Raw genomic sequence first — 14,525 nt, forward strand, 5'->3', positions numbered from 1 at the left:
GCAAAAAAGCCTTGTTCACCTTAGACAATATGAGAAACATTCGCTTCTAGAGAATAGGATCACCATCATTTGAAAAAGAGAATAATAGTGCTGCTCAGTAGCGTTACAGATGCAGTGAAGCATGTGACGTTACTTGCACCACCAAATAATTTGTTAATACTGAATTAAACATTCACTTCGGAAATTTAAGGGGTCGTACTACACTCAACGATAGGATTGAGAAAGACACACAGGAATTCAGGAATAATGTAAAAGGTTTTCTTTGTTTTTAAACAGTACAGACACAACACATTACCATTGACGCGCGTACAAACCAAAAGGGCCCAATGGAGAGAATTAGAGGTTAAAAACACGAACAAACGAAAAGAAAACTCGTCATCCCAGCCTGCTAAAGTGTATGCCCAGCGAAGCTGTTGCAAAACAACCGCTAAAACTGCTGATCGAGGTATGCAATTATTCATTGATGGTTCGGATCCTAGGTTTGACCTTTTTTTTACTGCTGTTCAGTGTGCTGTACGGGTGATTTCAATGAATGGTTGCACTGGTCGCTTCACTTTCCTGAGCGCTTGTAGCCACTGCTTACGGGAGTATTTGGCACTTCAAATCCATTGCATTTTTTTGCTTACATGAGAATGAGCCATTGCTTACGGGAGTATGAGCCATTGCATTTTTGCTTACGGTGGTACAAGCCACTGGTGATGATGATAGATATCTGTTCTAAAATTGTTGTCTATGAAAACTTGCACTCTTCTGTACATTGTATGCGAGATACCAATGAGCATATGCACTGTTCGCTTCACTTTGCTGAGCGCTTGTATCCTCTGTATTACAAGCGGGAAGAGACATTGCATTTTGTTTGCTTAGAGCGGTATGAATCAATACATATGGTTATCACTTCTGCTCATGGACCGACACGAAAAATGCCAACCAATGGAGGCTAACAGCTTCGCTGTAAGCAAAAATCCATAGAAAACCCATCTCAGTGCCACTGTCAATGTAGCTACGCACGGTATTGCTGAAAACTCCTTCTTTCCGTGATTTTCCCATTTCTGTAACTTCGGCTGCATGTGACATATTTTTGTTTGGATTAGCAAACTCTAATATGACACTTGCTCAGTAGGGTTCGCCTTGACCATGCCTAACATGACGACAACTCTATGATGTCAATTTGGTGAAGAAGAATGGATCACATCAGTAGATTGATGTAGGCGGTATGACGACGACGACCTCACGATTCCAAATCATGGCGATGCTGAAATGACGAGAGCTTGAAGACCATGACATGAGGATCATATGATGAGGATGTGTATATGAACACGATAGCGTGACGATGACTTTCAGATGACGATGGTACGGCGATGATGGCATGGCGACCATGGTAGGGCGATAATCGGATGACGAAGCTAGAATGACCGCAATAGAACGACCACGATGAAATCATGATAATAGTATGAGAGCGACTGAAAGATGAAGACTAAATTAAATTATGGGGTTTTACGTGCCAAAACCACTTTCTGATTATGAGGCACGCCGTAGTGGAGGACTCCGGCCATTTCGAACGCCTGGGGTTCTTTAACGCGCACAAAACCGTCACCGCACAACCGGTGACAAAAATACCATTATTAGATTTTTTCGCTCTTGTTCATCTCCCGCCTATATACATGCGCGTTTTCTTTTTTTTCGATTATCTGCAGTTATTGCTCTACATGTTCCCTCCTTCTATGCTAGTACTGTGCGGCGCTGTAGAAAGCGTTTAAAATTTAACACTCATAACGGCCTAAGTCTTACGAACTATCAACTGTGAGTAATATCTTGCCCAATATATTTTGCGTAAATTTTAACATGCAGTCTTTGTAAGATGGTGTGCATGTGTATTGTATCCTGACGTTGTTGAACCGGCTTTCGGGTGTTTATGAAGTATTATTTGCTTTTCTCAGATGTTGCCAAAGAGAGTACCATAATCCTAATGGCCAAATAGCCTAATGATGAAATATTTTATTCAATAAGTACCAAATTCGAAATGGTCTCGAACGTAAAAGGTTAACCTCGTGAGTCCCGAGAAATGCCCGGCAGTACTATTTTTTATTTAACACTCGTAAATTTATCACAGGGAGGTCGATACACATTTTATGAAACAATTTATTTCTTTCACTTGCTTGTAGTTCAAAGAGAAATTGAGGTCCACCCAAATGAACATGGGGTCGCTAAAGTAGCACATTAGATATGAAAAAAATTCGTTAATAAAAATTGCCTTGTTTTCCGCAGTTTTAATACCTTTTTAATTATTTTGTTACTTTAGATAAAAGAGTTTTCAATTAGGTCACGCCTATTTTTATGTTATCACATCGAGTGGCATTGTGTTAGGCTACTGCAATTAAACTATGGCAAAGATGCACCGCACAAAATGTCCAGTAGGACACTGCCCTGGCCGCTTTTTGGAGCGGCCGGGGTTACAGCATCCTGAAGTATTCTTGATGTGCACTTTTATAGGCGAATCTAGTGCATTAGAGGTTCGGGTTTATTTTGCTTTGGACCGGCTTTATTCGTTCAAGAGACCCTCTAGAACGTCACCTTCATTGCGTTTTGTGTCCCCCTTAAGCAGCAAAGCGAGCAATCAGTCAAATATGTTTGCCAAAACTAAAAATTCAGGCGCTGCTCTACAGACCCAAAGTCCACCATCGTGGGCCCTGTCATTGACTCCTGATTAAAATAGGAGTCCAGCTGCGTCTATACAAATCAAATCATTCGGGTTTACCTCTGTTTCTTCGATACATTGCAATGCCTTTAGTTGATATGCGACTCGAGTGACATATGCAATATGGATCATCACGTGGGCATCTGTCGTAGAAAATGTTAACGCTTAAAGCCCTCATTCTTCGATGGTCTCAGGCCCCCGGCGCACGCTCAATTTGGCAGAAACTCGGCCAGATGGTAAGGCAGAATAGTAAATGGCAATACATGAGCAGTCATGGTACTTGGATGCCCTGTATGTGTTCACAAAAGATCAACAAATGTCCACAGATTCATAGAAACTATGTCTCCGAAGTTAAATGTTTTAATAAAAAAAGTTCTATTTTGCTTTAGTTGTCAAGTACATAGAGAGTATATTTCTGTTTTTTATGAGCAGAAAGCATTAGGTTTTGTTTTATACTTTTCGAATACAGAATGTACTGGTGTGAAAAAGTACAAGACTGTGCCGCCTACCCAACAGTAACACCAAGGTGTAAGGAAATCTATACGCCATGCTGAGAAAACCCTCGTATTGTGCCCGAGAGGTGTTATTGAGGGTCTCAATTCCTTCACACGGAAAAACACTTCTTTAAATGGGAAATTTTCTTCTGTAAAATTTTACGGATGCTTGTGTAGATTTTTGCTACCATCTGTACATCGCAGCTTTCTTTTTCTTTTAAAAAATACCTGGGTTCTGCGAATTTCCGGAGCACTTATTTACGAAATCCTATTGTAAGCTTACTGAAAGCCCAACATTTTCGTTACGCCTTAACTGTTCAGCTGATGGGAGCAAAAACGGTTGACGTCTCGTTGGTCTGTGCAACGGGATTTTGGAGGATGTTGTGGCAATGTGTTTTTGCACATAAAATAAGCTTCTACTATTTAATAATAGGCGACATGGCAGCAAAATTCCGAGTCTCCTGTCACTTTAGGTGTGGGAACCTGGTGTTTTACTCGAATGAAAAAGCAGATTCCTAAAGAGAAACTATTTAATAAAGACGACAACATTTACGCCATCAGAAATATTTAAAATGTATTTATGTTTCCCATTTACCATGAGTTTTATCAACTATGCATGCGTCTTGTTCAATAAATATGTAATTTGTACTCATGTTACCCCATCGGTTGTTTTCATGATTCCACAGTTCCTGAAGGCTGCGGAGATGCCAGCGCTACAAGTAAGCAGCTATTCCTGCATACGTTACTGTCGTTGGTAATATGGTTGCTCTACTCGCTTTCCTAAAAAAACATAAAAATAGCAGTTTACGCAAATTTTCTCCTACACACAGAACATACAGTTACATGCTGGTATTGCAAGAAAGTTACAATGTCTATTCCACATATCATAATTTGCCAGAATTTTTATTGAATAATTTCTATACGCCAAATATATATATACGGGGACTTCATAACGGTTATTCTTATTAGCAACGTGTGGCGGCGCGGTTAGCATTAGATGTCAGCCAGTGAACAACTAGAAATGCTGCCTGCATCGCAACCCTTTTGTGCGCTATGACTGGGCCGTCGAAATGCGCAGCTGGTCGATGATGCCAGTACAGCCAACATGGCAAGCTGGAACAAATATCAGATATAATGAAGCACTGGAAAAGAGACTAGTACCTGTGAGCCTGTTCAATTCTATCCATATTATAGTTCCTGATGTCCGCAGTCTTACGCTTGTTGATTAGCTTAGAAAGTTCTGCCAGTTCTATTCTAGCTGTAGGGTTAGAGGATTTCATACAGTGGCGTTTCTTGATCAGATCTTTCGTCTCCTGCGATAGCTTACTGGTTCCCTGTCTAACGGCGTTACCACCGACTTCTATTGTGCACTCATCAATGATGCCCATGAGATTGTCGTTCATTGCTTCAACACTAAGGTCCTCTTCCTGAGTTAAAGCCGAATACCTGTTCTGTAGCTTGATCCGGAATTCCTCTAGTTTCCCTCTTACCGCTAACTCATTGATTGGCTTCTTGTGTACCAGTTTCTTCCGTTCCCTCCTCAAGTCTAGGCTAATTCGAGTTCTTACCATCCTATGGTCACTGCAGCATACCTTGCCGAGCACGTCTACATCTTGTATGATGCCAGGGTTCGCGCAGAGCATGAAGTCGATTTCATTTCTAGTCTCACCATTCGGGCTCCTCCACGTCCACTTTCGGCTAACCCGCTTGCGGAAAAAGGTATTCATTATTCGCATATTATTCTGTTCTGCAAACTCTACTAATAACTCTCCTCTGCTATTCCTAGAGCCTATGCCATATCCCCCCCTGACTTGTCTCCAGCCTGCTTCTTGCCTACGCTGGCATTGAAGTCGCCCATCGGTATAGTGTATTGTGTTTTGACTTCACCCATCGCCGATTCCACGTCTTCATAAAAGCTTTCGACTTCCTGTTCATCATGACTGCATGTAGGGGCATAGACTTGTACCACCTTCAATTTGTACCTCTCATTAAGTTTCACAACACGACCTGCCACCCCCTCGTTAATGCTATAGAATTCCTGTATGTTACCAGCTATTTCCTTATTAAAACCGGACAGGCTGCCATTGGAATCTGAACCTGGCAACGTTTAACGTTAGAACGTTATCTAGTGAGGCGAGTCTAGCAGTGTTATTGGAGGAATTAGAGGGTAGTAAATGGGATATAATAGGGCTCAGTGAGGTTAGGAGGACAAAAGAAGCATATACAGTGCTAAAAAGCGGGCACGTACTGTTCTACCGGGGCTTAGCGGAGAGACGAGAACTAGGAGTCGGATTCCTGATATACATATATATGTATATATATATATATATATGTTATCTCTGATATGTAGGCGCAGTCACTTCGGTAGAGCTTCCTGTGAAGTTGGAGAGGTTCCGAGCAAAATAAGTTAATAAAGGCTCAGAAATGTTCATGAAAAATTGGGCGCCTAAAATGCCAGAGCATTTGAACATCAAAAGGGTGGACACACAATTGAGGAAGAGGTAGAGAATGAGTCAACAGTGTCTAGGGCAAAGAAATGTAGATAGACAACCAGGAATAAAAAACGCAGGTGAGAGAAATAGAGCCAGTAAATTCGATGCAAGGAAAAGAAGCAAAATAAACTTGGAGATTTATCTGTATGGAAAACAGAGAATAGAAAGGTCTGTACGACAACATTGAGCGCAGTGCCTTGCGTTTTGAGACCTGAGCGGGCTCCTCAAGGCCAAGCCATACATGAACAAATATTTACAATAGGCTGAGGCATGCATCTCTTGGAGCAGAAAGCCACAGACATGTCAGCACATCATAATGGAACGCGTTGATATTCACGCATTCAGACGTTAAGGCAACGTCGTCCACATCCCAGAACTAGTAGATAAAAATCAGTGGAAGCATTCATCAGTCAGCAGTCGAGATAAGCATGATACGTGTTAAGTATTGATGGATAAAAAGCTGGGAGGTGACTGATAGGGCTGGGTGTGGTAAAAGCATATGTAACTAATTGTACAAGGTATACTGAGATTTTGTAGGGAATAAATTAAATTTAAGGAACACGTAGGCAAAGAAGAATGTATTCAATAGAGCTTCGACTGGGGCTAAGTGACATGGCACCGTTTGATTTACGGCGGTGCACTGTTCGCCAAATGGCAAGAATGGGCACGCAGGTGCGCAAGGCGCCCACCAAATTACGGATATTTGCGTCAGTTTCATTTATGTTGGTCTTTTTGTGAGCAGTACTGTGCCGTCAAGAGAACGATGCGAAGCATTAATGACTTACCTTGGCGACTACGTTTCGCTGCCCTACTTCAAAAGGGGTTACGAATAAATCATCGTCATCATAATCACAATAGAAGCACCTGAGCAGTGCCCAAGTTTTGTAGTACACGCCTCATGCATGTAGGGTCTCAGATATGACAATATGCTTTGTCGCTTTATTGTTTAAATGTTAATCGCAATGAAGTTTACCGTCTTACTTAAACAGTTTCTGGCGGAATTTTTTTTTTCAATCTGGGCATACACTACACGGCCGTGACACGAGCAGCGTTCTTGCGTTGGGGAGGGCTACGATTGCTGGTCGCTCTATATGAAGCCTTCAAGTAAACCACAAGGCCTAGACATAGCCTAAGGACAATTACCAAGACAGCAAGAGAAAACTGAAATGATTCACAAAAGAGAAAGCAACAGAAACACCACGTGCACTGTCACCTATCTATCCCTCAGGTAAAGCTTGAGGAGCCTTCAATTTTTATGCTTTTTTATGTACCCCGCTTGTCATTTCATACTGGCCACCGTTGAAATGACGTGTAAGTGTCACTTTAGTTGTAGATAATTTGTTAAAAGGAGAAATCTCTTCGACAATATGAAACAATCTTGATGCGTCTGCGATAGAAAGGCATTTCTGAAAAAAAATATAAAGTGCATGGTAAAAAGCACCAGTAGCAGCATACAATGCGGGCCCCGCCACAATGACTCCTCTCATAATGGTAGGTTATGTTACTGGGGCATATAAGACCTATCGGTCAGCGCATAAGTTTTACTGACATGGTTTTCAGGTTGTAATGATTGTTCACTACAAAAAATTGGCATGCAATAAAATAATTTTCTGCAGCACATACTGCGAATTGCTGTCAATTACTTTGTTGAACCATTACAAAGTGTCTAGCCAATCTCAGGCTGGGCACTTACCAGCATTAGCACTGGCATTACCACCCTTCGCTGACATTGATTTTCTTCACACATAGGTACTAGCACCCCTGCAACAAGCACAGGTAAGTGTTATTAAAGTGACGCTTTCTTTTCCTTTCCCACTAGTGCTTCGAATCCGCCAGTCTGCGAGGATATCGTACAATATGCTTCTTGAATACATATTAGCACCGCCCTTCCTTAGCACTGCATCTTACTAAAATGTCACTGAGCACCCAGTGAGTGCATATAAATTCTTCTTTCCCAAAGAATGCATCAGCACAAAACCTGGCCACGTAATGTCGCGCCGTAGGTATATACGCAGCACACATACCTCTTAATGAAATACCGCGGTATACTGAATGGCCTATTTGATTTTTCTTATGGGGGATGCCCCATTCATGAAAACTGCGCATGTGCGATTGCATGCTCGAGCGCAATTTGGCGCAGAATTCTGAGCAGCAAAGTCACTGAGCTCACCCATTTTGTGCGTTTGCGACAGATCACTAAATATAACCTTTAGCTGTATGACCAGCTCACACGTTCATCTAAAGCGCACAAATAGAGCGTCCATCATTTTCAAGGGCTCGTTTGATTTAACTAAATATATTTAAATAACATTACCAGTCATATATTACCAGCATGATTTTCGTGTGCAGCTATCACTCTCCTAAGCAATTGGCAGTTTCCTCCTAAAGGCCAAGGATTCATAACGATGGCAAAATATTATTATAAAAGTGAACCTTATGCGTCTGGTAGTGTTTTTATTGGCTGTGTAAACGCTAGTTAACTAATTAAAGCCAGAATCTTTGTGTTCCGCGCCCACAAAAAAAACATGAACAGATATCAATCGATGACCGCGAATATTCACTGTGAATGCTCACTTCCAAAGCGCAAACAGAGGAAAGCTCCGCTTTCTACTTCCTCTCGCTTGAACGGTTCCCCGATATTTAAGATTACGCACCCTCCAGGCCCTAGGTGCGCGGGAGCATAGTACACATGAAATGACAATACTCTCTACTCACCCAGCCATTGAGCCCACAGCGTATACTTCCAAGATAGGGGGAGAGGCGGTGACGCGTATGACCCAGCTGCGAGAATAGCCACGCACTTCAGCAGCTGGGCTCAACAGCGAGATACGAGCGCACCTGTTTTCCCATGTCTGCGTTGCTGTTTTTGTGCATATACGTCCACGGCTGTTTCTATTCAAGCACAGGCTTAAACACATAAGCACAAACATCCCCTTAGATTGAAATTGGAATCTGTGTTGTGTTTAAACATAAACAGCATTGGCTCGTTTGATTCACATAAAATCAAAAATTAGGCAACGGCGAATGCGTCAACTAAAGCTATATATAATCTGTTTAAGCGCTTCAAGGACACTTTTTTATCATAGATTCCCGCATATACGTTGCGTGTGTATATTTAAAAAAAATTCCGCTCTTGTACATGTGCCATGATTTTACATGCAATTTTACAGGGCGCATTGATGAGGTGTCCACCACATTCCGGTGCTACGGTTGAGGCCAACAGTAAAATTTCCGTCTCTGTAGAATAATGAAGATGGGTCCGTATACGCAATGTGTTTGTGTATATAATATCCAGTCCACGGTAAAGAAACAACAGTGGTCAAAGTGATTTCTTATCCCTTCCCTCCATCTTCCGTCATACCTTATGCGCTGCTTTTCGACAATAATCCGTTCGGCCTATAGATCACTGGTGTTGTTAGGGCTTGTCTGAATGTAGCGACGCTTTACAATGCGAATGAAACAAACAGCCAGTAGAAGAATCATGAATGTGTTTGTGTAAAACAAGGTCTCGACATTTTTCCTGGTAATTCTTATTACCTAAATTTTCATTTATTAGGGTGCTTTAGAATAGAGACATTCACGCCTAGGGCGCCACAACATGCGACGGCATTGCATTCCACGGATGCGCTTGTGTACTCCTTTTTTCATGAGGCTTCCGGGCTTGCCTTAGCGTCCAGTGCTTCTAATTTCGCCACAGGTGCTGAGGAAAATTGGAAACGCCATTCAAGGAAGGTGAAAATGTAAATTATCAGATAATGTGGAGTTGTCACGCGTTTAAAATTCTAGAACGCAGGTCAAAACCTGTCCTCAGCTAAAACGAAGCGTAATCTTGATGGGCAAAAGGTATGTGCAATTACTAATACAAATAGTGCTAGCGTTCTCCCTGGCGCATTTTATTGTTCTCCTGTCACCTTTCTTGTATCCAGCGAGTTACTGCAACGGTTACTGTTTAAGTAATTGTTATCAAGGAAGCAAACATGAGCTACAACATTTGTATTTCACCAACGCTAATTTTGGCTTTTTGCTTATAAAACGGACAAAGCAGCTGCCTTCATCAGGTAAGGCAGTCTATGTTTCGGTTCGCCAGTGGAAGACATCTCAGCTTAAGTCTTCGAGCTCTCGAATGATAATCTTAAAATTAGGAACGATTTATCTTTGAACATTCTTCATATATTTGAGATGGCAGCAGCGGGATTGCGTCATCCACATCTGAAGCCTGATTCCTCTGTTTGCGCAGCTGTCCTTGTCGGCCGCTGTTTCTTCGGTGAGCATCTTCGTGGTGCCATCCCGCCACCTTGCTTCCCTGGACGGCGCTGAATCATCCACACTGGGTGAATCTGCGACTGCGTAGCCACTTCTTGGACTGCTGCTGGCATCGGCAAAATCACCACTGGAGATCGCTGCTATCGCTGCGCACCCTATAAACAAGCCGACATCGACGCCTGCTCTTCACTGGCAGCAGTGGCATTGCATCACCCACATCTGAAGCCTGATTCCTCTGTTTCAGCAGCTGTCCTTGTAGGCCACTGTTTCTTTGGTGAACATCTTCGTGGTGCCATCCCGCCGCCTTGCTTCCATGGACGGCGTTGAATCATCCACAATGGGTGAATCTGCGACTGAGTAGCCACTTCGTGGTCTGCTGCTGCCATCGACAAAATCACCGCTGGAGATCACTGCTATCGCTTCACGCCCTACAAACAAGCCGACATCGACGCCTGCTCTTCACTGGCAGCAGCGGCATTGCATGACCCAAATCTGGAGCCTGATTCCTCTGTTTGCGCCGGTATTCCTTAGTTTTCCTTGTATTCCTTTTTTCCTGCCACTGCTGCGGCTGCTGCCATCAACTGTTCTTTTTTCTGTTTTTTTCCTATCCGAGTCTCTATTTAATACTCATAACATGCCAACGAATGCACAACTATCAAAGAAAATTGAGGAGCGGGAAGTTAAGATTAACAACATGGCTAAAAGCACGCATGAACTAGTCTTTGGTAAGATCTTTCTAAGAATGCAGGTGTGTGGGATTGATGTTGTCGAGCTAAAAAAAAGTTGATTCCTTGAATACAAGTGCCGAGCACTTGAACGGACTTGTAGAAGAACTACGTGGCCAAAATACAACCCTAATTGCCGAGAACAAACAATTTAAATATCAAAACCAGTCATCGACTCTCAAGATGGAGAAGCTTCAACAGTACTCTCGGCTTGGAAATGTCGAGATCAAGGGCATTCCCTGCTCCCAAGGAGAGGACTGTATCGCAACAATGACAACAGTAGGAGACAAAATTGGCTGTCCCATATCGCCCAGCGATCTGGACATTGTTCATCGTGTACCCACCAGAGCTAACGACAAAAAATAATATCATTGCTCGGTTCTGCTCCAGAACGCAGAAAGCTGATTTTGTGAGCAAAGCGCGTAAAGCCAAACTCTGTCTTAGTGACATTGGACTTTCTGGCTCATTTAATGCTCCCGTCTTCGTAAATGATCATCTAACCCCATCCAACAAGGCTCTCTTTTCGAAAGCCCTAACTTTGAAGAAAGAAAGGAACTGGATGTTCCTTTGGACGGACAACTGCCAAATCCAGGCTAGGAAAACCACTAAGAGCAAAGTTCTCCGCATTCGAGACGAATCTGACCTAACCAAAATAGACTAGAGCTCATTCTTTAACCAGTTGACATAAACATTATGCCTTCTCTACTGAAACCCCATCAAGTGAATTCCTTTTTAAGGGGATTTTGTTCACTCATTCATTTTAACGCGAGGAGTCTTCGTAAGCACTTTGACTCCCAATCGATAATTTCCTCCCATCGCTAACTAGTTCGTTTTCGCTAAATGCCATTACTGAAATTTGCTTATCGACGACGACAAAAATTTATATTGTTTGGCTAACTATAAATCGGAATACTGCAATAGATTAACGAGCTGTCACGGTGGTGCGGCCATATTTGTTTCTCCTAATATTGCATATCGAAGAAGACATGACCTCTCCTTAACCATTACAAATGACAAATCTGTTTGGATGGAATTCAGTAACTGCTTTCTTGCTCAGGACAACAAGGATTTCATATTTGGCTGCATTTACCGTTCTCCTTCATCATCAGTTAATGATTTCTATACCAATCTTGATCCTATCTTACACACTGTATCACTAGAAAATAAGAGCGTTGTTATAATGGGTGATATAAGTATTAATTTACTCGATGAAACATCACCCATATGTATTCACTATACTAGCCTGTTCCATAGCTACGGATATGATTGTTTAATTGACGTCCCCACATGTGATGTTTCTAACGGCACAGGTACACTTATTGATCATGCTCTTTCTAACCTCCTTCATTCACCAGAGGCAAAAGTTTTGCACATCGATATCACTGATCATTATCCCCTGCTCTTACGCTTCAACTCCAACGTACGACCTTGCCCACCTTCACATACTAAAGACGTTCTGGAAAAAGTCGGCTTCATAACTGCTGTTGCTAATACAAATTGGTCTGAAATTAAATCACTAAACGACCCACAGAAAGCATTTTCCACATTTTTTAAATTTTCTTCAGGTATTATATCACACCTACTGCAGTTCACCTGCAAAAAGGAATTGAAAAGAACTGTAGCATCTTATCACAATCCATGGATCTCGCAGCAGTTATTAACAGCATTGTGTAAACGGGATGACCTAAATAGGAAAACAAAAAGGCAACCGTTTAACATGATCTTACGTGCCCCATATAAAAACTTCTGTAACACTCTTACCTCTAAACTAAAATCAGCTAAACGATTATATTTCGGGCAAAAAATATTACACGTGGATAATAACAGTAAAAAATGGGAGATTGTCAACTGTTTTTTAAACAGGAACCCACGACTAAACCAAGTATCAAGAATTTTAAATGATGGAGTCGAGCTAAATTCTCCTGCAGATATGGCTGAGGCGGTTAGTAGTCTTTTCGTTCCTAACAATTTACCTTCCCCTACACAGACCATCAGCATGAACCGTCTACCTCATTCATTCTTTTTATTTCCTACAACGCCAAAAGAAATAACTGCAGTTATAAATAATCTAAAAGTGACAAGTGCTGAATTGCTGAGGTCCACCCTGCTAACGTTAAATTGTGCATTTAATTTCAGATATACTTTCATTTATTTTTAATTTATTTTTCAAGACTGGTTTATTTCCTTCTGAACTTAAGCGTAGCAAAATCATCCCAGTTTTTAAGAAAGGCGATAGCTCATTATTAAATAATTACAGACCTTATTGCATTCTACCATTATTTGGGAAAGTTATTGAGAAACTAATTGAAATACGGCTAACGAAATACCTTTGTAAATTTAATATTCTCCCTTCGTGCCAGTTTGGCTTTCGACACGGATATTCCACAGAGATGGCATTTATTCATCTTACTGAACAAATAAAAAAAATTAATCGACGAAGGATTTCTCGCCGCATCAGTTTTTATCGATCTAACGCAAGCATTTGATAGCATAAATGTTAATATCCTTTTTTCGAAGCTCGAAGCAACTGGCGTTTGTGGGCCTGCTCTCTCACTACTAAAGAGCTACTTATATAACAGAGTTCAAGTTGTTTCCATTTCCAGCGCTTATTCTCGACAGCGAATTACTAACGTTGGTGTGCCCCAGGGATCTATCCTGGGGCCACTTCTGTTTTTGGTTTATATTAATGATTTACCTAACTGTATTTCTTCCACAAAATGCATTCTGTGCGCAGATGACACCAATATATTCACATTTCATAAAGATACCTCATCTCTCGTTAATAAGTTAAATGCTGACTTAGAAAATATGCCGAGGTAGTGTAATGTTACCATGCTGTCTAATAATGCAACTAAGACTAAATTTGTTGTATTCTCTTCTCAGCAGTGAAACATACCATCCATTCCACCTATCACTTTCGCTTCTCACTGCCTTCCTCCAAGTTCATGTTCATTTTTTCTTGGTATTCTACTTGATTGTAATTTGAAATATCACAATCATATTGCTCACATAAAAAAGAAAATAACCTATGGTATACGCATCTTAATTAAAACACCCCCTTACTTCATACGTGCCACTTTACTCTCACTTTACCACTCTTTTGTCCACTCTCACATTAATTATGGCATAATATGTTGGGGTAACACCTATAATACTCATACTGCATCTCTCGAGACAGCTCAGAACCGAGCCATAAGAATAATCACTTAAAGAACCCGATTTTCTAATGCCACTTCCCTACTACACGAGAATAACATACTTACCAAATGTGGACTCACTAAATACTATCTAGGTATTTTTTTCTACAGATATGTGAATAATGAGCTACCATGGATACCCTTATCGCCTTCTAACTTGATGATTCATAGTACCACCCGATTTGCGTTGAATAACAATTTTCTTTTACCTAGTATCCGTACTAACTATGGTAAACAGACTGTAGAATTCTCTTCCATACCAATATGAAACACGCTTCCTTTCACAATGAAAAACACAAGATCTTTATCACATTTTAAAGAGAACTAAATGCATTTTTTATTGACAGATTAACGACACGGATTACGTAGTCGGTCATTCTTCGCTCTTGTTTCGTCTTTTTCTTTTTCCTCTTTTTTGTTGTTCAAATAAATTGCAGGTATTTTCTTCCCGCACAATTTTACTGCTACCATGAGACATGCTAAACCTTGTAATTTTTGCAATCAATCATGTAGTTTGTTCTATAACCGTTCTTTTCTTGTTGCTTCTATACTTCCTTATTATATGCTGTTGTTGCTTTTAGATGTTAACTGCTATAACTGTTCTTGTACAGGAGGTCTCGATATAGTCTTTGACTATGGGACCTTCTTCATCATACTAA

General features: G+C 41.2%; 1 protein-coding gene across 2 annotated transcripts in view; it reads left to right on the forward strand.

Moving 5' to 3' along the window:
- The window catches only part of LOC142590277 (uncharacterized), a 39,330-nt gene that overhangs the window by 7,079 nt on the left and 17,726 nt on the right, over positions 1 to 14,525 (forward strand). For both annotated transcript variants that reach the window (XM_075702261.1, XM_075702260.1), the window contains exons 4-5: positions 3,876 to 3,908; positions 7,431 to 7,457. In XM_075702261.1, coding sequence (XP_075558376.1) covers positions 3,876 to 3,908; positions 7,431 to 7,457 — 60 coding nt within the window. The remainder of the gene's footprint in view (positions 1 to 3,875; positions 3,909 to 7,430; positions 7,458 to 14,525) is intronic.

Source organism: Dermacentor variabilis, chromosome 8, assembly GCF_050947875.1.
Source record: "Dermacentor variabilis isolate Ectoservices chromosome 8, ASM5094787v1, whole genome shotgun sequence".
Lineage (NCBI taxonomy): Eukaryota > Metazoa > Arthropoda > Arachnida > Ixodida > Ixodidae > Dermacentor > Dermacentor variabilis.